Source organism: Diadema setosum, chromosome 21 (genome assembly GCF_964275005.1).
Source record: "Diadema setosum chromosome 21, eeDiaSeto1, whole genome shotgun sequence".
Taxonomy (NCBI): domain Eukaryota; kingdom Metazoa; phylum Echinodermata; class Echinoidea; order Diadematoida; family Diadematidae; genus Diadema; species Diadema setosum.
This window is the reverse complement of record NC_092705.1, coordinates 13,182,840-13,207,820: the sequence shown is the minus strand read 5'-3', so window position 1 is coordinate 13,207,820 and position 24,981 is coordinate 13,182,840. Positions and strand designations below refer to the sequence as shown.

Genomic DNA, 24,981 nt, shown 5'->3' with positions numbered 1-24,981 from the left:
GATAATTAAAAGGCAAAAATCTTCTCCAAAATGCTCTCTGTCTGTAAAAATTTTCATGATTCAAAATGATATCTTATGATTGCTTACTCCATTAACCCATATCGGGCCAACGCACCTGTACACAAACACCCAAGAGGCCCAGCACCGTTCGCGCACACACGCCGACAAACAGACAACTCTCCAAACAATCGCTCTTTATTAGCAAGCAACAAAAAAACATAGACAAGTTATATATCATTTGAAAGAGGAAAAAAATCTCTTTAACATGGTATATAACATGCTGCCGTTCAATGCATAGTACAGTCATAGTACTCAGCGGAAGTGAATGACGTCATTCATATGTCATTTTATTCACTACGGGATATTCCGTATATGGCCCCTGCGGCGTTCGGACGAACTACGGAATATCCCGTAGATGGCCCGATATGTTTTAAAATTTGCATGTGCATACATCTTTATGTAATGGTAAATGCCTTCATCTTGACTGTAATGTGTTAGGATGAAATGCACATTATCTATACTGTGGATGACACGACTCAACATATTACACTGGGTATCAAGTCAAAGTGCCACCAGACCATTGCTATGATGAATAATATTCCAAGTTTCAATGTACAGAAGTGGGAAAGAATGTTCCCTGACTGTTCAATGGGATATCTTATGTATGAGTGGGAGGTGTCAAGTGGAAGCTTGGAGACCCAAGGTTAAAACATCATATCTTTATCATGGGCACACACTTTGCAAACACAGCCATGAGTCAATACAATATACATTGTAGTAACAGTCATATGGAATGTAGGAGCAAAAGATGAAAAATAAATAAGTAAATAAAATATGTGCAGATACTCTGCATGGTTGCATTTTAAAGACTCTTGGAAGAATGGTGAAGTCAGTTTAGAAACTGCCACATCAAACAAATACAATACCAATTTTGCATGAACAATGCAAACACAGCTGTATAGACGGTAATGCAATCGAGCCCTAGAATGACACTTTTGAGGAATGCATATATTGCTCTGGACTTTGTCATATGACCAGCTTGACATCTGCTAAACTTGTATCACATTTCTCACAAACACACAATGTTTGATGCTAAAGTACTTTGTCACACGCACTCGGCATCCATCTCATATATTTGGCCTTCGATGTTTGTTTGGAACATAAAAGGAGGACATAAAAATGGGATACTCTATGAAACTCGTATGAGCACTGGAAGACAAAACTGACGTTGTCCTGTAAATCATCATGAAAGCCTCTTGGAGTGTAGCGGGAAGACTCGTGGGTGAGTTGACAAAAATGTCAGATGTCACGATTTCATAAAGTTCTTTTTTTTTTTTGGCATTAAAATAGGAAACAATGTCATGAAATGATTTGTCTCCTTGGCCGTCATCATGACAGCGTCATCCCCAGGGACTGGGTTGCTCCCTGGATGGTGCACTGTAGCCTGGAAATGGTCTCCTGCATCATCTCCATGGTAACGCCCTCCGTCCCATTCCTCATCATGTTTGACACAGTGGAAAAAGTTTCAGTGGTGTGCATTCCATACAGCACAGTTCTGCAAAACAAAAGGAGGAGACAAAATTGAAAGTCTTTTCCATACAATTTATTTGTTTTGCATTTCATGCTGAGGACAAAGTGTCGGGTGAATAAAAAGCAAGATTTTTTAATTCAATATAGTATAAAGTTGGTCTGATATACTGCTTCATTAGCTCTTTGTAGATGTTAAAGGTAGGGAATCCCATTTGCATGCCTTGAATGAAGAGTTGTATAAATACAGTGGTATGTTGAAGAGAGTATCATTTTAGAAACTCCCATAAAGTATTGAAAGTGGAAGGTAACATTTAGTACATTTTTATTGACCGTTAGATTTTGAATTGAATTTTTTTCGGGGCTCACCGTAAATTCCAGTACATTACTAGGCTACCTTTGCAGACCCATGCACTGCATGTGTGTCCATCATGGTATATTTTGTGAAGAAAGTTCATCAAAACTTACAAACATTTCTATATACATTCTTGCCACACACTCTATATGTTATTACATCAGCTCTTATACTTTTAGATTTGTGTTTATAGATAAAAAAAAATACAGAAGACTGCAACAAAAAGGCTTAAGTGTGGCTGACACACAGAACTACTGAGTAGTTGAGTTTTGTGCATTATTCAAATTGTAGATAACTGTTGACTTCCAAATTTCTCAGCAGTGGCCTAAACAAGTCCCCTGAGGTTCATATTTAATGTTTTGCTGCATTTTGGGAGGTCTGTAAAAGGTATCCCCTACCTTTAAACCCTAACCCTCACTACAATCCATCTCCTTACCCCATTCCATCGGATCCTGTGTCCATGAAAGAGCGCTCCAGGTACATGAGACGGCTGTTCACCATTGCCATGGTAACAGGGGAGCTGATGGAATCTGAACCGATTACGCCCTGAAGGTCCTGAACGGCTGACATGAAATCTGACGCGGCTGACCTCAGCATGGCTGTGGAAAATGGAATTCAGAAAGAGATGAAAATAATGATGATGATGATGATGAAAGTGATGATGATGAAGGTGATGATGATGATGGTGATGATGGTGATGGTGGTGATGGTGGTGATGATGGTGATGATGGTGATGATGGTGATGATGATGATGATGATGATGATGATGATGATGAAAGTGATGATGATGAAGGTGATGGTGATGATGGTGATGATGGTGATGATGATGATGAAGGTGATGATGATGAAGGTGATGATGATGATGAAAGTGATGATGATGAAGGTGATGGTGATGATGGTGATGATGGTGATGATGGTGATGATGATGATGAAGGTGATGATGGTGATGATGGTGATGATGGTGATGATGGTGATGATGGTGATGATGGTGATGATGATGATGAAGGTGATGATGGTGATGATGATGATGGAGAATATGATGAAGACAATAATGGCAATAAAGATGACTTTCTCACAAAAGTTTCTCGTCAAAGGAAGCAAATTGCATGCTGAGAAGTGAACACATATAACCTTCTATTATATGTTGATTAAAACTTTTCACTAAAAGAGTAACTTGTGTTCTTAAATCAAGTAATTCTCTCCGTCTTACACTAATGTGACATGTAGTATAGAATAACTACAACATTATATAAAACCATCTAACTTTTGATGTGCTTTGTTACAATATTTCACAAGCCTAACTCGATATCAAAATAATAAGAAAAGTATTCTGGATTTTCTTTTGATTTTATTTAAATGAAACGTAGATATACCAGAAGGATCTGTTTTCCTACAATACTGTATTGCCATGTATTTCACTGAGTTTTTGTTCTTCTGAATTTCATGAGTCATCGGCTATTAACAAATTTAACAAGCAAAAATACTACTACATTACTGTTCCCAACATGAATGCGACAGGCACATGTACATTTCTCTGTTTGTCATTGTACTCCATATCTACAAATTTTAGCACTCAAAAGATTGTTGGGAAGTCCCAATTTGCATAAAAAAACATACTTGCTAAATATGTGGGGGTAAACAGTACGTTATGGTGACACCACATTTGCTCCTGCTTTCTTCAAGGACTTAGGGTTAGGGTTATGGTTGTAACAGGGGGATAGGTTTAGTTTGATGTGAGGATTGGGATTAGGGTTAGGGTTATGTTTGTGGGTAGAATTTATGTTTGGCTTAACCCTAAAAAGACTGGGGGGGGGGCCTAAAAGGCCCCCCCCCTCGACATTTCGCGCGATTACTCTGCAACACGCAATGCTCTCTCCGCGATGCTCTCGTGACTTTTTTCTTTCGAGTTTCCCGCACATTTTGACGCCAAATTTGTGACGCCCGGGGGTACGGTTCTGAAGTTACATAACTTTTTGTACATGCACGCGAGACCGAAATTGGCTCAAAAATGTGATTTTGTGTACAAAGTCAATGCAAATTGAGTTTTTTCACATGGTTCATATAAATATGCTTATTTTTACTCTCAATGGCTAAAATTAATTTGTTTTAGTAGTATTATGCTTCAAAAAGTGTCTGCCACAAATTTTGTTTAAAAAAACAGCAAAAACAAAAGGTCGAAAAAACAAGGAAATACATAATAAATTCATAAAACAATAAAATAAATAAGAAATTAATTTTGATACCGAATTTTTTTTCAAGTACGTTTGAGAAGAATGTCACAAAGAATAATTAGACCAAAAATGAGCACTTTTGGAGCTTTATTTACTGATTTAGATCAAAGAGTCTGATTTCTCGCATAAATTAGCATAATTAATCAAAATAAAATAAAAGAAGACTATTTTGGAAAATTTAAATATACGATCTTGTAGATTACATCGCACACTACCATTGTGCAAATTTCCGCGGCGATCGCGCAATCCACAGCTGAGATCTTAAGGGGGGGGGGGCCCTTTAGGCCCCCCCCCCCCCCCCAGTCTTTCGAGCTACCAAAATAGCCCAGTCTTTTTAGGGTTAACATGCAGATATTTCATGGGAACAATTGTCAGAGGAGCAAATGTCATGGAATCACAGTACTTACATTAAGCTAGAGAAGATGATGATAATGCAATTACCATAGCAACAACAGACAATAAGCAATCAGTAGTATTTCACAGAAATTATCTGCAAGTGAGACCACTCACTCATTCCCATGGTGTCGGAGGGCATCATGTCGCCGAGCACCGCATCGAGGTTGTCCACGTAGGTCATGACCGTGTCCGCCATGACGCCCGCATCCAGGCCCAACACCTCGTCGTCCGCCAGGGAGAGGACCATATGGAGGCCCAGCTGGGTGGATGCCATGCTCTGAATCCTAGCCCCGTCCGGAGTTGGGACAGTCTGCAAGGCAAAACATAAACCATTTTTTTTTTCACAGTCAGTGCCCTCTATATCTTCATGCACAACTGCAGCACTCAATAACATATGTCTAAAAAAAAATACATCAGGACCCTCAACGATAACTTTAAAAACGGTGAATCAATCCAGAGTATGAAACTATAACTTATTACCCACATCTTACAGAAAACCCAATCCGATTTGCTTCAGTGGTCAAAGAGAAATAAGGAATTTTGTAGAGCATGTCAGAAATCCCTTCCCTCCAAGTTCTGTCCATAATGTTCACACATATGCAGTTCCAAGAGCATACAAGTGCTGAACTTGGAAGAATCAAACACATGACATATTTTATAGTGATCCACATTTCTCTGTGACCACTTAATTGAACTGAATGGGATTTCCTGCAAAATATTGCTAAGATGTTATATTCTAAGACCCTGAAATAGCATTTAAACAGTTTAAACATATTGGAAGATATTGATGTGAAAATCCATTTGTAATTTTTTTTTTGGACATACTGTACCATGCTACCACACATAATCTTCCCTTATAAGAAGCACTGGATTCAATTTTATACATCAATTCCTTCCAAATCCTAATTTCTGATTACTGTAATGAACTTAACAATGATGTCAAAGCGATGTAGTCTTTTGAATTCTTACGAGGCTGTCGATGAAATTGCTCTCAGCTATCTGTATCTGCGCCGACGGGACACCGATCATGTGAGAGAAAGCGACGTGATCGCCTGACCCATCCAGCACACCGAGGTTGACCATGGAGGCAAGCCCAATCTGTCATGAGGATCATAAAATTACATGTGACTCACAAATCAGGATGGAACATATTATCTTCATTGTCTTATAAGCATCCTACCTATATCTAAATTTCTAATGATTGGTGTACATATTATGCAAACTGCCTGTTGTTTAATATCCAGCTCCCTAAAGCCCCCAAAGAATCCTACTGCGGAAAATGCAATCAAATCTGCAGAATTTTCTGTCAAATATTTTATGTAATACATTCTTGATACTTTTAACATATCTTATCACCACCATTTTGTATATGTTTTAAGAATTATATTTCTTGCTGAAACAACACTATAGTGTATCAATACACAGGCCCTGTGGGATAGTAGTTTTGCTTGGAACTGAATGTGGCTACCTTAATTGCTTTTTAAAGAAGACATAAATAAATAAATAAATACAATTCATAAATTGGTGCAAAGATTTGTCTCAAGATAATAGGCATTTTTCATTCTGGGTTTAGTTTTTGTAATTGTTTCAACAAAAACTCAAAAACTCATCATCATCCTCTTCCTCCTCATTATCATCCTCCTCCTCATCATCATCATCATCCTCATCATCCTCATCATCATCATCATCATCAGCAGCAGCATCATACCAAGAACCTGTCACCTTAAATGAAGACTAACATACTCATGATGGTCCTCACCTGCTCTGCAGCATCCATGACCATCCCCTGGAGAAGGGGGGACGACTGAGTGGCTATCATTGATCCCTCCATCCCTCCTCCGAGGTTGATGTATGCCACCGACCGATCTGCCAAGACCATTCGGTTTTCCTTGGAATAAAAAGGGAAAAAATGAACTTGACAAAAATGCAGATCATACCAGAACCAAGTCGTATCTTGACCAGCATCAAATTATCAATGCGAAGAGCTTCAAACACTGTAAGCAAATTGCTCATGTAAATAGCATACCTGATTAAAATGGGATAATGTCACAAAAATAAATATTCTTCAAAGGATATATCCTCCACCTGGAATCTACAACAACTAGAAGGTGACATGACTGAAATTGTCTAGATTGATAAATTTTGAACAGAATTTCTAGTGTTATATTTATAAATCATCAATATAACATTTTAACTACAAATATCAATCAACACAGGTTATTTATAAAGAATATAAGAAAAAAAAGGTGATTTCCTGTTTAACCCCTTCATAACCACCATCATATTCTGTTATTGACATTGTACAGAAACTTGTTGCTGACGGGATTCAAAGAGAAATGTTTATCTTCAAATTTGAGCCACTACGGATGAAATCATAAGGCTACAGACTATAATACCTCGGCCCATTCTGTTGATCCTGAATGGCCAAACTCCGAGCCTTCCCACAGTCCAATCATGACGGTGCGGCGAGGCATCCAGCCGTCTGACATCATCTCGCTCATGACCCTCGCCGCCTCCATCACCGCCGAGGAGGAACCAGAGGCCACCATGGCGGTCATTGTGCTGGTGTAGTGACCGCCCAGTAAGACGTACTGGTCTGCAGCAGAGTAGGTTATTCAAGCACATTAGCACCAGTGTCACTTTTGGTATATGCTTCCACTTACTCTGTGACATCTTCCATACAGTCTTTGTACAAGGTTGTGCTAAAACTCGTTAAGGTATCACAATACTGACTCAAGGAATGAATTTCATCTCCTTTACAAGCGACCATGTAGTATAATATCTTTGAGCATGAAATATGATATGTTGGTTGAGCTTCTCTGTTGCAAGTGGCTGTGGTTGCTATTCCAGCTCATACATGGGTGGCACTGTGTTGTTAAAAGGAAGAGGTAGCGGAGGAAGGATCAGTTTATATTTCTGGTGCCACTTCCAGCTTTCATCAGCTAACAAGCAAAAATAAAAGAAATAAAATAAAATAAAAAATAAGCCTTACCTGCGCTTTTCTACTACATCTTTTTTTTTAAGGTAAAAAGAGTATGGGGGAGAGGCATCTCTCTTTCTTTCTATTTATCTACCTATCTGTCTATCTCTTTCTCCATCAATATATCTATCTCTATTTCTATCTATCTATCCCTGTCTATCTATTTATCTCTCTCTCAATCAATCTGTCTGTCTGTCTATTTATCTAACAATCTATCTGTCTATCTATCAATCTGTCCATCTATCTCTCTGTCTATATATCTATCTATTTATCTATCTATCTATCTACCTACCCATCTATCTATCTATCTATCTATCTATCTCATGCCTTCATATAGTTGTAATTCCTCTCCCTCTTTGGATGTACTCTTGTCTCTTTTTTTTTCATTTGTGTCACCACTTAAATTTCATATAATTGAATTAAGGAACTTTCTGATACCTGTCAAATTCAAAATATCTTATGAAGGATCTAACTTGAAACATAGCAATGTTTTACAAAGTAACAACATACCTAGTAACATGGAGTCAGAAGACATTTTTATCAAGCACCATATTACAATACACACTTTATTCCATATCTCTACAAATTGAATGTTTTAATGTTGAAATATCCCTTTAAAGGTTTGACACTATGCTGCAGCACTAACACTCTGTTTAAACACAGCCAATGGATACATGAATTGTCTGTTTTTCTTCAACCTTGTCAAATAAAAATGACAAGACACTATGCAACCTACCAGGTTGTTCTGTTCCTTCCAGAGTAGCTACGACATCAGTGATAGGCTTCTGGATGATGTCATTGTGAACATCAAGCTCCACATACCATGACTGTCTCGCTATAAATTGCAAAAATAAAAAAAGATATTACACATGTCCATTAAAATAGAATAGAATATCATCAGACTTTCATCAGTAATTTTGCTGCTATCATTGCACTAATGTTTATAAAGTCAACATTGCTAAATCAATTCAATTCTTAAAGGGATCATATGGTTTTGGTTGAGACTAACTTTAGGTTTTCAGCATTTTTTGTGAGATAATGAGAAACCCCCTCCATGAGATGAAAGAGCATGTAATTCCAAGCGGAACTCAATGTTTACTTGATGAAAATAAGTTTTCAAATGGCCGAGATATCCAAAATAGAGCAATCCTAATAAAAGGTGGGACCCACCTTTGATTACGATCGCTTTGTTCAATTTTTGTTTTTGGATATCTCAGCCGTTCCAAACCCGATTTTCATCAAATAAACTTTGAATTCCTCTAACAGAATGGTATGCTCTGTACTATTTCATAAGTGGTTTCTTGGTATCTCGCAAAGAGTGAAAAGCCCAATCCTCGTCTCCACAAATACAACACTGTTCCTTTAAATAGCTTGATGCAAGGATAAGATTTCTTCTTCCCAAACTGATGTCACAAAAAGGATGTCCACTTAGAACTTGTGTGCCATTTGATCCTTTTTGTGACAAGGGTTTTGGACAGTGTATACAATGTTATGGAGTTTTTGCAGCAATCGTCACTCAAAGCACACAAAGGGTTAATGGGGAATTTGTGAGGGTATGACATCATAACCATCTCATTTGCATACATGATTGTGACAAACACTTTGCATGAAACTTCTGCTATCATGTTTGCCTACTTTTAAATCAACTTGAAAGAGGAACTTAATCACTTTAAATCTAGATCAAAGTTATGGAGTCACATGATTAAATTATAGACTGCACATGATCTGGTAATGACAAAAAGACACATATCTGGTTCTCAGTTGAGAACCAGAATGGCACTATCGTGTTCTAAGATTTTGAGCATAAATAAAAACAAAACAATCAATTTTCATGAAATATGAAGCTTATTTAATCAAAAGTGGGTAAATTTATAAGTATTATTCCAAATATGAGGTAAAACAGCACCCTTGTGGTTTTGATTTTCAACGTTTTCCTGAAATTAAGATAATTCAAAATTAACACCATAATGGAGAAAAAAAAATCAAGCTCGACAGCATGATACCAATAACGCAATACAAAAAAAGAAGAAGAAGAAATTGTAATAATGCCCTTCTGGTTCTAAGCTGATGATATGTGATGTCATAGCAACTTGTCTTACTGTCTCCTGCGAGTCCAACATGGTAAGATACATTCAGCCCTCCAATCCAGGTCTCATCAGCTGGAACACCAGTCATATTGCTCAATAGCATGCTGGCGGTCTCCATGGAAACCGGCTGCACAGGAATGCTGGGAAGGTTGGCGGAGTCCATGGAGGACCTGTGAATGCCATCTGATACCACAGAGAATGAGGAAATAGGATAACACAAGATATACCACTTTTAAACCCACACATCGCTCACATTTCCTGGTTCAGGAACAAAGCATCTAATGATATTTCAGTATAATTATATTAGAAAACAAGATGTCAGTGGGCAGGAACTTTCTGTTCCAGCACTTCCTTTCCAAGAAAATGAAGACAAAATAATCCTCATTGCAGTAATTAGTCTTCATACAGAACTTTCCATCATGTTTTGTGCTTAACTTTCCCAATTATTAAGTGAAGTGACTTTGATGTCATACATTGATCTGAATGTCACATTCACAGAGCACAGTATCAACTTGTGATATACCTTATTTAGAAATATATGTACAAGCATATATTTTTCAATATTGATTTAACATGTTTGGAATTCATATTTTGATGAAGCTATCATAATCTTGAAATAACAACATACAAATAAATAATCACACACATTCTTACTTCACTTCCTGCAGATACACATACATTTCTCAAAAATATGCATTCCTTGATGATAAAATCTGAAAGGCAATGGACGATATATAATACTGTAAGAGCTGTTATTTTTCACAACAGTGGATTCAATTTTCATGAATTTGTGAATCACAGTTGGGCCACGAATTTAACAACACATGAAAATATCATGAATGGACAGGCATAAGTGCACTAACGATAGCCTCCATGACAAATCACAAAAACAAAATCTTGAGAAAATGTCTGTGATCTCTTCATTTGTGAAAATATCTGTATGTGAAAATAACAGTTACTACACCACTTTGTAATATATGTTTGACTTACCAACTGAAGGACATCCTGGGGTCAGAGGGTCACCCATCATTCCAGACATATCAGGGGTCATTACAGAGGTCATTGGCATCTCAGAGGTCATATCATTGGGGTCAGGATACAGCAGGAGTCCCATAATGCCATGGCTGGCAGCAAGAGTGATCTTTCTCAGAGAGAGAAATGAAAAAGAAAGTAGAGGTTTTTGAGTTTTCTTCAATTCTTCTCCCTTTAACAAATGAAATTTGTAAGATCGAAACTGCTGATCTATGATTTAACAAACATGTTGGAACCATGGGATTCAAACCTGCCATCTACTTCTTTACGGGCAGCAACACTACCGCCAGCTAGGCTATCCCTATGCAGTTGCCGGCAGTGACATGGTGAACTTGGAACAAATACCCAAGCTTCGAAATTCCGACAACAGTGAAGATTTGATAAAACTCGGAAATGAAAATTAAATAAGTTATGAAATTGTGAAGCTTTGTTAATTTTCATGAAACAGTTATTGAACAGTCGATATGAATATGCAAACAGTAAATAGATGATTTCATCCCCTCATTATTTACCATACAGTGTGTACATAAAATCATGAAATTCCCATTTTTTCTGATCAAACACAATTTTGCCCCTGTTCAAATCTTGATAGATCTGACTGATCATAATGAAGTTATTCAATCAGGAATAACATTATATCAATTCTTTTTTTTTTGTATATATATTAAAATATTTACATTTTCATATATTTGTATTATCTCATTCTTATCATTATCATTATCATTATCTAAGTAGGTTCCATCGTATACAACTTTAGCATTCATTCTCAGATTCCAACTTTCATAGATCGACCACTATGTTCCATATGTCTGCAATATTTTATAATGCGTCCTAGCTGCATATCATGTATAATTTCATTTTGTAATATTATGCCTCCTAGCTGGATATCATGTATTATTTAATTTTGTTATATTTGATGAATTTTTCATCCAAGAAATATGAAAAGAAATTGAAATTGAAATTGAAATTGAAATTATCATTATCATTATCATTATCATTATCATTATCATTATCATTATCTGTGTATCTTGATATAATCATAATTCTTAATACATGAAGGTAGAGATACCTGCTCCATAGCACTCATTCCACCCTGCCGGGCTAGACCAATCTTTCCTGAGACATCAACTCCCAGGTCTGCCATCGTAGCATAATCCTCTTCGTTGCCATGGTTAATGTAGATCAAGTCCCCCTGGAGTGAAACCAATGATGAAAAACTATAACACAACAAATCCCTTCTTATGATGATCCATTGGCAAGCACATAGTTGTAGGTCTACCTATATTCCATTAAAAAATGAACCTATAGTTTTCATTTCATTAATTTTCAAGCATACTAATGAAATCAGCAGAACAAGCTAAAATGAATAGTTCATTGATTATTACTAATTACTAATTCAAAGGCATTATTTACCATTTGCAGATGAAACAAAAACCCCAAACCCAGCTTTAATGCTTCAGAATACATGTAGTTCTGAAATGTGAGTTAGGGATAGAAACAGCCAGTGTGAAAAAGTTAATTAGTATAATCAATGTTAAGTATTGTTGAATATACAAAATGCGCACAATAGTTATAATAAAATTGTCTCTAGACTAAACTGTTTACAGTTATGGTTTTGTGAGAAAAATAGTGATATCTCCTTACATTTCAGGCTTTATTGCAAAATTTTTATATGGTACGATGCTGTGTGATACAACTGACATACACATATGCGTCACATGTGATAACTCTTTTTTTTTTAATCACTGCTATGAATGGTAAACAGTACCTTTAATTTCACCGGATTGATCTGACAACTGACACATCCGGGAAGTGTCGTTGTGATTAACACAGCAACGACAAAAACAAAACAATAAACTCGAAAATTACCGCCACAGTCCCAGAGGCACTGTATGGCGTATACACTGGCATAGACGACGTGCCTCCTTCGCTGCTCACGATCATCGAGTCCACGTTAGTCCCAGCAAGTATGTTTTCCTGGGGACCCGCAGACAGGCGCATTGGGGAGATCTTGTATTGCGGTCCCGTCGTGGCCCCTCCGTAAAAAGTCACCGTCTGTAAGGTGTTCCCTTCGGGGTCCATGGTTTTGAGCATCGTGGGCTGCGACATGTCGGGGTACGACACGAGGGCGCTGTACGTGGACGTTGACACCTTGAAGCCCATGGAGGTGAGCTGATCGACAATCGTTGTGGTCAGGTTGCCCGTGCAGGAAGATCTTCCCATGATGCATTGCTCACTGGTGTGTAGACTGAGATAAAATATTTGGATGCCAGTTTAACTTTTTTTTTTTTGTCCAGGATCACATAGAATGAAGCTGATATATTAATTGCTACCATGACTGCTAAATAAATATTGATATACGTTCATAGTTCATACCCTTCATAGATGCAGTGCAAGTTTTGTGCAGGCAGCCTTGGAGGAGACTAACCGCAATCAAATGTCAATTTAAATGAAATCTATGACATTGAGGCAACGACATAGTTAGCATTGGAAGGTGACTAGTCAAATAAGAAGAAAATTGTGACAGTGGGCTAACACAGTGTCTTATAGAGAACTACAAAAGGTGGAGAGCTGTAAAATTTAAATGCCCATCAAATTGCTCAAGTCTTCACTTGTTCTTGATACAAAAATATCAAAATTACATTTCAATATATTTGTACAGAGTGATCAACTTCTTTTACTTGTCATAGCATGATATCTTGGACTATGGATGGTCCATGCTTGGACATATCTTGAGCTGGGTAATGAGAATAAAAAAAATGTTGCTTCGTGCACAATGTAAATTTATTTCACAAAATATTAAACAATTTTGTTCTGTTTAATTGATAATGTTGAATTATAATGATTTTAATTTGTATTCTGGGAATATTCAAATCAGAGTTAATGAAATGTCATATTTTTACATGGAAATTGGATTTTTGAACACATTATATAAATGTTGTGTATGTTATGATATGTTAAAATTCTCTTTATGATGCATGTCCTGTGATTTGTGGTTATATCTTTGCTTAATGTTTTATGTGTGATAGGTTAAGACTTGAAACGAAATGAATTCCCAAATGGACAATAAAAATTGAGCCTGAAATTGAAATTGTTTTAATCAATAAAGGTAAGATGACTACTGTACTCTCTCAAGATGAAACTCATTAACAGTCAATAATCCCTAGCAAAACAACAACAACACAAAAATAAAACAAAACAAAACCTCCAAAAGACAGGCGCTGGATGGGGCAGTAGTATACTGGTTAATATCATACTACAATATCACTCCATTTTTTTTTTTAACTGTCTCATTATCACATAATAATTAAGAAAGGTCACCACCAATGCACGGTTGTGGTAGCACTTCACACAAATCAAACAAACAAAATAAAAGCCAAGTGAGGAAACACTTCTAGTGGTTTTTTAAGCATAGCCTGGTATTTCCTTCCGCTTCTCCCGGCTCAAAACTTCCGGACTGGGAGGTGAGAAGAGGAGGAAGCATGTCCTGAAAGAGGGGTTACCAACAAGGTTTGCTGGAGTTATAAACTTCCGGAAAGATTCCACCCGCTGACTTTTTTTCTCTCTCATCTACTGAGCTGTTTGCAGGAATTTGTGAATAGCTTCCCACAGAACAAACCTAAAATAATAAAGGCATGTATCAAACAATTTGCAGCACACTGTACTGCCTGCCGTGGGAACAATGTGCTGAGTTGAGCATCAATAATAGACTTTTCACGAGTACAGGGATATTATTCAGTTTTTACTTAAAACCAGACATTGGAATACTGAATATATACTGTATGATATATTTCTTTCATATATTACACGGCCAAGTTGTTTACTCATTCTTGTGACACATATGCCTTTAACGGGGCAAATGTATAAAGGTCAGTCACTTTCATGTCAAGGGCTGGAACACACTCCATAAATCATTCACACCATTTGAGTCCTTCTTGTGGTTTATGAAACAGATTTTAACATTGCCCCATCTTATCTCAAAGACTTGATTTCTCTCCGCTTCTCTATACTTCACCCTGATCTTTCCATTTTTCCTCTAGGCTGCAATCATCATATCGTCCTCCTACTTGTACCTGTCATGGTTATAGCACATTTTCTGTCACTGCATTAATTCTTTGGAACAATCTGCCCTTTCATGTTCAAATTAAACAAAGTGTAGACAAGTTTGAATCAATGCTCAAAACTCATTGATTGAATCAAATGAACTATTCCTTCTCTCCATTGCTTGTATGGAGTACATACCACAACATTAGTAATTATATTCCATATTTTAATTCAACTTTCTTATTGTGTTGTGTTTCCAATATGCTTAGAAACAGCCGCATTACGTGCTAAATAAATGACATTTATTATCATTATCGTAATTTGAAGTCATTAATGCAGTTATCTCAGTAGTACTGGCAACTCTAATATATTGTGCTTAGTAATTTGTAATTTTTGTTATATTTTGTATTATGGTATAATTTGTTTGTTTGTTTGTAAAGCGCATTGAAATTCTTTTCAAGTTTGAAATGTGCTCCATATGAATTTGTTATTATCATTATTATTACAATTTACAGTTGTCATGGCAACCTCCTCAAGCTCCAGGGGACTTGATGAGAATGGATTCATAATCACAACTACAATTCTCCATGAGGTAATGTGTTAGTCACATGACTTTTAGTGGGAAAGCAAGTCTGCTCATGGCAGGTGCGATATATTTCATAACAACTCTCACCTTTCATACTCGGCTATCTGTTCCTGCGACACCGCCATCACCGCCTCCATGCGCATGGTCTCTCTGGTTTCTGCTGTCATGGCAACCGTCGATCTGCTCATGGCAGAGTGGGTGTAGTACCCGGCAATGAAACCGATAGCGATGGCTATCAGCACACAGGCCATGGAGCCCATGATCAGTACTGCCGTGTTGGACGCATCCTTTTGTGCGTAGGCTACAGTCAAAATTTGAAAAGAATTTTATCACAATCACAGATTCCTCCGGGAACAATAAATCACATAGAAAGTTATGGAGAAATCAGTAGCATGCACATAATTATGCATGGAAATTTTATATGGTGATGATGTCACACTCCACAATGTTTCCATTAAGCAATTCATAATCTTGACTAAATTTCTTCATTTTTTTTTTGTACTTACTATCAAGTAGAAAAACTTGAATCCTCTTCATTTAATTTTCTTTGTGCTTAGCGACGATGACTAATGTGTAGAGCGTTGTAGTTGCTATTAAATCATGGACCAAACACATGATTTTATGGCATATTTTGTATACATACACCAACAGGACAGTTGTGCGTCTATCACATGAGCACTTCAGCTAACTGGCACTTGTGGATATTATTCTGTAAAAACATATAATACTGTATGTGAAACTTAGAAATTTATCAACTTTTTTTTTTAATATTTTATATATTTCTGATTTTTATGAAATATTTACCATTCTGTGTGCTTAATTTTGTGCTGATTAATTATCGTCATTGTGGACATGTCATGAATTTGCCCTTCAAGATCCTTATGCCAAGAGAGTTAAATGTGACTTTTGCAAATTGGCAATGTTACATCAATTCTCTGGATTTCAGAGGTAAGCTAGAGGACTACAGCCACTAAAACCAGGAACTAAAAGTAGCCAGGAACTGTCACTGAGTCACCTTCCTAACAATACAAAGGTAGGGGTAATCCCTAGCTCTGATGTGAAGGCCGAAATTCCTGTCCAACGTTTTTCATTGATAATCATCAACCATCACTGTGCCTTGTTAACGGATTGCCCTTGCACTGGACAGCTTTCTCCACCATCTGGTACAGATATCTGGAAACTTATTGGCAATGAATAGAGACTACCAAATTCCCCTAAACCCTATTATGTCACGTTCATGGCCTTCCCTTTGGAATGAGGTGCATGCGACACCTGAGAGGACTTGCTAATTGAAAAGAAGATCAAGTTTGGATGGATTACCTTGGTACAGAATGCCGATGAAAAACGTGACAAGCTATATGCTACAAGTCTGGGCACATAGAGGGTTAAAGGGATGGTATGATTTTTGTTGAGATGGGGATTCAGGTTTTAACTTTTTGCAAGATGATTAGAAACCACTTGTATGAAATACTAAAGAGCATGTAATTCTTAAGAGGAATTGAGTGTCTTCTTGATGAAAATCAATTCTGAAATGGCTGAGATATCTAAACAAACAAACAAAACAAAGTGGTCCTAATAGAAGCTGGGATTATCTTTATACGAGTACTTTGTTTGTGTTGCTTTTAGATACACTGTATCTCAATAATGATTTTCATCACTAAAAAAAACTTTAAATTCCTCCGAGAATTGTATGTTCTTTAATATTTCATACAAGTGGCTTCTAATTATCTTGCAAAAGGTTAAAACCTGAAACCGCATCCCAACCAAAACTGTATACCATCCATTCAACTGACTGAGAATGGTTTTGGCCAATTAGTTTCATCATCCACCAAAGTAAACAACTCATTTTCACCACAAAGTTGATTGATTGCAGCAAACATCATTCCAAAAGGAAATTGTGTTCACAGATATCAATCAATGGGGTTTTCTCTTTCTATACACCAACAAAGGAAGCAAAATTAAGAAGTAAATCATAAATATTCCCCTCATCATGTTATCAGCCCTAGAATTGTTGCTACTGGTTGTGAATGGGTTAAGTTCATGTCTATAAAACCCCCTTTTTTTTGTCAGCTGGCAGGGTAGCATTACAACTGTAGCAGTTCCTGCAACACAGTTTCCACAGCTTCACATTGTCTTCCTATAGGGAAGTACTTGAGCCATATTAGAAGCACAACATGCACCAACAATAAATAAGAGAGAATTTGTTTTCAGTCCATGTTTGGCTTCATTATATTGGACATGTTTGAATTCCCCATTCCCAATATTTGGAGTGAAGCAGTATGGCCTTTTTTACGATCAGTGGTGTAACTTTTGTACTCAGAGGGTCAAAATTTCAAACAAAATATTTTTTCATTATTCTGTTTGATTCCTGTTGGAAAGTATTCAAATTTTTGAAAAAATAACAATTCAGACCTTAAAGCTGAAGAGTTATTGGTGTAATTTAAGGAAAACCCTGGCACCTGAAGTAAATTTAAGCAAAATTTTGTTTTCATGAATTGCACCACAATGACAAAACTGTGTAGTCAAACTTCACCATGCAAAGTTTATATGGTTAACAACAATATATAGTTTGTGAATCAAAACTATTTGGGGGTTGAATATAAAGTGAATTAAAAAAAAATACATGAGATTTACAAATTTTTGGTAAAAATACCAATTGACATGCAATTTTTAAGATTTTAACTATTTATTGGAGGGCAAGCCAGGTCAAACTCTATTATATAACAAGTCTTTAAGAAGGGCTACCTTCCTATGTAGGTTAAATGAAATTCCAATCATTTCTTTAAATCTTGGATTTTTCACACATGGATGTTTCGGAGGTGACAGTTAACATAATAGAATGTTTCGGAGGTGACATTAATATTAACACTCAGTTTTTTTGAGAATAAGTGACAATAACACAAAACTTCTTCTTTGTATCAATGTTTTTGATAATTATAACTCGAGAACAAGAAATTAACTCCTGTTTCAAGCAGATAAACCACACAGAACAAGTGTTTTTTTTACACTTCATTAATTAGTGTGGGCACCGGTAGTTTGCCTTCCATTTGGACGAAGGTTGTAAGCTAAATATTGTAATCTGAAGAAACATGGCATTCCATTTTCTACCTTAAATTGAGATGAGGGTGTGAGATCATTTTAGTAATGTTTCTTTGCTCTCAGAACATTTTATTCCACAACACCAGGGAAGAATCACTTCGTTTCGGAGGTGACATTCAATGTTAACATTGTGTTGAAATATTCATTTACAGTAAGAATATGACAGACATATTTAAAGCTAGATATTGTAACCTGAAGAAACATGGCATTCCATTTTCTACCTTAAATTGAAATGAGTGTGTAAGATCATTTTAGTAATGTTTCTTCGCTCTCAGAACATTTTATTCCACAACACCAGGGAAGAATAACTTTGTTTCGGAGGTGACATTCAATGTTAACATTGTGTTCAAGTATTCATATAGTATGTCTCCCCCCCCCCCCCCAAAAAAAAAAAAAAAAATACAATTAGACTTTTGCATTGATAGCACCCAATATGATTAAATCAGCTAAAATCTACTTTGGGGTCTTAAATTATAACATCTTAGCTCTATTTTGCAGAAAGCCCCAGTCAATTTGGTTAAGTGGTCTCAAAGAAATGTGGATTGTTATAAAGGATGTCAAGAGTCTGATTCTTCCAAGTTTAGCACTTGGATGCTCTTGGAACTGCATATCAATGTGTAAACACAATATACAGAACTTGGAGGGAAGGGATTCCTGACATGCTCTACAAAAATCCTCATTTGTCTTTGACCTTTGAAGCAAATTGAATGGGGTTTTCTGTATTAAAGGTGTGGGCAATGAGTTATAGTTTCAATCCCTCAAATTGTATTTTAGATTGATTCACTATCTTTAAAGTTATCGTTGCAGAGGGTACCATTGTAATTTTTTGGTGGGGACATAGGTTATGAATGCCAAAAGCAAAAATTCTTATTTGACTTGTATTATGTTTTTGTTTGCACATAGTATTATAAATAGATTAATTCAAGGATGTTCATGAATTCTTCATCATTCTTGATAGCCACCATACAAATGTTATAATACTGGTGAAAGGTGTTTGGTTCATCTGGGATAAATTTTCTATATACCAGATTCATTTAAACTGTTGACATTACTAAAATATATTTTATGTATCTTTCTGAATTGCTTGAAAATTAACAGCAAATCATATATATTAGTTACTTTTGAGAGTAAAAAGTATAAGATGAGAAAAAATCATGTTATTGTTTTGGAGGTGACACAACACAGAGACAACCCAACTTCTCAGGTGTTAGCTAATACAATTGTGAACATTCATGTCTTTCCTCATGGCTTTAATTTTCAAATATAAGCTCTTTCTTTCAGTTCTTACTTGTTATTTTGTTTAGTTATTCTCTTTCATGATAGTGGATACCAGCTCATATTTTGTTTTAGATTGTAATTCATACTAATCTTTAGCAAATTTTTACAGTTTGGTTAAGACAACAGTTTGTGTTTCCCAGCTGAAGAGAGCAGCATAATGCGTTTGTGTGAACTTATGGGGAAAATTTTTTTTAGTTCAGTAATTTTACCCATCAACTTCTCAGAAGGTCCCGGACACAAACTGGTCTCACATAACCCTATAAGGGACCGAAAAAGGACAAGTTCACCTCAATAGACACGAGAGTTGAGTAAATACAGCAATATTAGTAAAACACATCAGTGAGAGTTTGAGGAAAATAAGGCAATCCGTTCCAGAGTTATGAATTTTTGAAGTTTCTGCTCAGTCAAAGCTGAATGAGAAGACTTCTATAGCTTGTGATGTCACACGTGTACAAGGATATAGAGAAAGTATCAAGAAAATTCAACATATTTTCACTTTTCTTGCATAACAAAAGAACACTTGACTTCTCTCTTTTGGAAGGCAGGGTGAATAATATTGCCCTAACATACATCAGTAGCAAGTTGAAGAAATGTGCACTTTTTTCAAAAAGTAAAGTTTTGTGAAATTCACTTATATTTTCTTTTTATCGCTGTATGCATGTGACATCATACATTGTCGTAGTCGTCTCATCCAGCAGTGATTGCATCGATATTTAAAAAAGACCATAACTTTTGAATGGATTGTCCAATTTCCCAAACTTTCAATGATGTGTAAAATGTTGTTGCATTCACTCAATCCACATGTATATGAAGGTGGACTTGTCCTTTAAGAAACCATTTTCTTTTCCTTGAAATTCCAGTACTTAAAGCCAAATTCTAAGATAAAACATAATAACAAAACAAGGTAAACACGTCATCAAAATTATATTGAGATACAACTACAAATCTTGTTTTTGGATCTTTCCCTTTCCAGTCCTGGGGACTTGTTCCTCTGTTCACTTTAGTTGTCAGATAACTTCAATAATGTTTAAAAATACAATGTCATAAACAGTTGGTTCAACTTGGAAAATGTAATAATTATTGTCATATTAAAAAAAAAATCACATAATTTTGTTTATGATTTCCACGTTGTACATGGAAAAACAACAACTAAGAATTCAAGAACAAGTTGTGCACCAGCTATAGGCATGTGGCCTTTTTGTGGAGTTTGATTATTTTATGATTTTTTTAAGATTGTGGACTAGGGCATGCATGAACTGCCACATGTATCACTTTGGTATCAAGGGAATTCTGGTGAGCTAGGTATACAAAAGTCACTTCTACTGTGATGATTTTGTAGATATTAAATGTATTTGAAAATGTTAATAGATAGTGAAAAGGAACTGAAGTCTTGCCTTTCACTATCACATAACAATATGGTGTTAACAAACAATGTCACCTCCGAAACACAAGAAAAAGCAACCTACATGGAAAGCTGTGATTGGTAAATCTTCACAACTAAATTGCTTAAATTGGAAATCAAGTTTCTAAGATGAAAGCATCTATATGTTTACTTAACTAAAGCAGGAGAATTGATCTTGATTACAATATTATATTTACAACAGATGGGTGTATTTTGTGCATTCTCTTTGTTAAAAAAGTGAAAAAATGTAAATTTGCACTAAAACGTACAGTATAGTAATAAAAATAAGAGTGAGAGTGTGTTAGTTGATTTCTCCACTTTGAGACTTATGTTACTAAAATAAATGAAACCATTGGTGTACATGATATGGTTTCTCTTCAATAGAAATGAGCAAAAACTCTTGTTAACAGTGTTTTGTCACCTCCGAAACAGTAATTCTTAGTTTTTATCAGATCTTTTATTAATCTCTAGAAAATTCTCACTTCCTGTTGCCATATTACTATTTTCATCCAAAAGAGATTCCTGTCAATTGGACAGAATCAAACAAAATTGCTTTGTCTTCGAGAAATTATCAAATATAATACGCTTGTTGTTTCGGAGGTGACAATTGTTTCGGAGGTGACAAGTGTTAACGGAAAATTGTAAATTGCTCCGAAATGAAAACAACAGGCTATATTTCTACTACCTTCCTTCTTAGATAATGTGAGGGGATATGTTACATTTTTGTAAATGTAATGTATAACTGATGTCAAGAATAAAAAAATCAAATACATAAATCTGTTGTCTCGGAGGTGACAGAAAAGTTAACGGAAAAGTTGCATAAATTTATAAACACTCACCAAAAAATGATAAGCTATTTGAATCAAATAATCTTTGGATCGAAGTTAAGTCAGACTGATTACTATTCTGTTTTGATGGAAATTAGCAAAGTTGAATTTTATAATTGTGAGCAAGAGCTAACTCAAAAGAGGGGTTAACTGTTAACGGAAAATGTCACCTCCGAAACATAAAGTTTGGACAATTTCAGTCTTTAAAGAAGACAAAGCAGAACCTGGTAAACATAATAGTTCTTAAGTTTGGATACCTGTCTATCACCACAACAACAAAAATAATGAAAAAGAATAAACAATTTAATATGCTAGATCTGACAAAAAAACCATGTCAGAGTGCATACACCAAAAGTGTTGGATTTCAAGCATGTAAATGCATGCCACATCTGAAAGAAAAAGAGAGGAAAGTTCATTAAGGTACCCAAGGTAGACACTGTGGGTGGTAAGTTTATGAGAAAAAATAATGCATATCTGTCTGTGTATAAGAAAGTTATACACCAATTAGTGCCAAAACCGTGTTTTACACCACTGATTGTAAAAATGGCCGTATAGAAATACTCTAAATATGGCATTTCCTTTTCAATTTTCCCCTTGTGATCATGTAATCCCTTGTATCTTCTCACTTGCAGGAACAAGTTGCTGCTGTGGTCAAATCATGGTTGTATGACTTTGTGTGTGTGTGTGTGTGTGTGTGTGTGTGTGTGTGTGTGTGTGTGTGTGTGTGTTGGTAAAACTGTCAAACTAAAAAGTGTCTGATAAATATGAAAACTGCCATTGCCTACTGCTCTCCTGTCCACGGCCAAAAATAAAATGAACCTAAAGACACTGTTTAAACTGTGTCATCCCACACACACACACACAAACAAACATACACACTTTAATGATTATTCTTTATTTGAATCTTATTTTGTTCGATATGAGCATCATATTTACAATGAAACAAATACAAAGGCAGCTACATGTAGTATTCCACTCACCTGTGCTGCCTAATCACATATAGTATGCAGAGAAAGATTTCATAAAAATGCAGATTCATATAAACAAACGAAACAAAACAAACACACATGTATGCACACACACACACACAAATAGTATACAAACATACAGAAAGTATTTGAGGCAGTTGGTCACACACCTGAGGATTTTTGTCTCTCATATTCCTTGCGCCCATTTCCTGTCCCATCACTGATGGAAGTCTCCTCCGTCTCCGGACCCGCCCCTTCTCCACCGGTGTTGGCCTGTCGGAGGTCATTTTGGAGCATGAGAGAGATTTCGTCTCTGACAGCAGCATGCTCCGGTGAAGACATCTCGGCAGCTCTGGTTCCTTTCAGGACTAGATTTCAGTTCAGCTTTTGTCTGTCTTTAATTATTCAGAGTTGGCATCCAGTCTGTGCACCAGTGTCTGATCGCGCCATGAAATCACAGCATGCAGCGGTCACTAGGCTTGATGCTTGGATGACAGTCCATTGAATTCACTTTCAAATCTTCAAAAGCGGAAGCCCGGTGAAGTTTGACTAATATCCATAATGGAAGAAAAAGAGAAAGACAATGATATGAATGATCAGATTGGAATACATGTAATAAAAAAATAATGATCGAAATCATCTTTACACTCTGTATCTAATCATCTCTTCCGGTGATATATTTGCATACTTCCACCATTTCATCTGACACAATTGTAAGAAATATCACTGAAGTTCTGATTCTTGCAAAGCTTTCGTAATGTCCTGATTTAAATTAAAAAAAAAAAAAAAAAAATCTGTTGGAACTTTTGCCATCTACTTTTCATCCAGAATGTAAGAGATTCCATTTAGTAGAGAAATTAGAAGGAAAGAAGAAGAAAGTCTATGACAAAAGCCTTTTCTTTACTGTTTCCTGTAAAGGTGTTCTGCATAGGCCTGTACGATCAAAATGAAATATTGAAAAGCAAAGGTGCAAAAATTACTGTAAAACCAGCAATTTCCATGTGCATGAAACTTTCACAAATTTCAAAAGGAGCAGAGATTTGTGAAAGTAAAATGCACATTGGGGAAAAGTTTTGTCTACACAATGGACTGAATGCTAGTGGCAATTTGCAAAAGTTTCATGCCACAATGTTTCTGGTTTAAAATAACATTTGAACATGAAAGTATTCACTTTGGATGAATGCTGAGGTCACTGATGAATGCCTATCTATACCGGGGAGGTATCTTTCCACCTCCCTGTCTATACCAAATTTTGTCAGTGAACCACCGAACAAACATTCATTCTATTGAAGCAGAGTGTGGGCTATTATCAAATCTCAGGGGAGCTCTATTTTGACACAAACTGCTGGAGCATACAATTCAGCCACGGGTGAGGTTTCAGTGATTCAAATGAAGTGTGCCGTGTGACATACGACTTCCCACCTTTTCTACATGTTTATGCTGTATACAGGCAGCTTTCCAACAGCACACAAGAATGCACGTATTTTGTTTTGAACAGAGTTGCATGTTTTCAGATAAACCAGGCATTTTGCTGTGTGCTTTGCACTCAGCTGTATATGCCCCTGAAAATTGCAGCTTGCTGGGCAAAACTAGCCCGTATGGGAATCACACACAATAAAGATTATTTACAGGGAGAATTGTTATGTAAATCTTAATTCCAGGTCAAACAGCTCAAAACTGAAGAGGTTTACTCAAGGTAAGGTGATTTTGATAAATAACACACTGCCTCAACACATGGTACTATTCATTTCAGATGTTCTTGCAGTAAATTCACAATATTATCCACTCATTGTTAAATGGCATTTTCCCCAAACTGATCTGTTTGGTTAAGATTCATACAAGTTACAACTGATAAATCATATTGATGTCATGTGCTTTCCTTACAATTAGACTGAGAAGCATTTACTTATTTTGAACAAATTTCACAATTAGATTAAATAAGAAACTTCTTTGATGACATGGCCATGGAGACAAAATCTGCATAACTGCCACACGTAAATACTGCTCAAACTTATTCATCTTTAAATTACTGTCAAAATGAATACAAGTTTTTAAAAATAAATGTACAGTAAATCAATGACTACAATGGCAAAAAAAAAATACAAATTTGACCATAGTGCATTGGAATGGGGATTCAAAATAAGTAAGTATACGTGTATGTATAATGCA

The 24,981-nt window shown here is 36.1% G+C and overlaps 1 protein-coding gene across 1 annotated transcript; it reads right to left on the bottom strand.

Annotated features, from left to right (window-relative positions):
• Positions 1–1,389: 1,389 nt before the first annotated feature.
• LOC140244319 (N-acetylated-alpha-linked acidic dipeptidase 2-like) lies at positions 1,390–23,230 on the bottom strand. Its single transcript, XM_072323963.1, has 13 exons — positions 22,983–23,230; positions 15,326–15,539; positions 12,478–12,856; positions 11,678–11,800; positions 10,567–10,717; positions 9,589–9,759; positions 8,226–8,324; positions 6,906–7,105; positions 6,269–6,397; positions 5,479–5,607; positions 4,624–4,819; positions 2,319–2,481; positions 1,390–1,555 (listed from the first exon to the last, which is right to left on the bottom strand). The coding sequence occupies exons 1-13, from the start codon at positions 23,152–23,154 to the stop codon at positions 1,390–1,392; spliced, it is 2,292 nt and encodes a 763-aa protein (XP_072180064.1). The 5' UTR covers positions 23,155–23,230.
• Positions 23,231–24,981: the final 1,751 nt, after the last annotated feature.

Coding starts and splice junctions, on each gene's coding strand:
- LOC140244319 (XM_072323963.1), bottom strand. CDS start 23,154: ATGTCTTCACCGGAGCATGCTGCTGTCAGAGACGAAATCTCTCTCATG. Junction 15,540..22,982: donor TGAGAGACAAAAATCCTCAG/GTGTGTGACCAA, acceptor TTTTGACTGTAG/CCTACGCACAAAAGGATGCG. Junction 9,760..10,566: donor CCCAGGATGTCCTTCAGTTG/GTAAGTCAAACA, acceptor CTGTGGTATCAG/ATGGCATTCACAGGTCCTCC.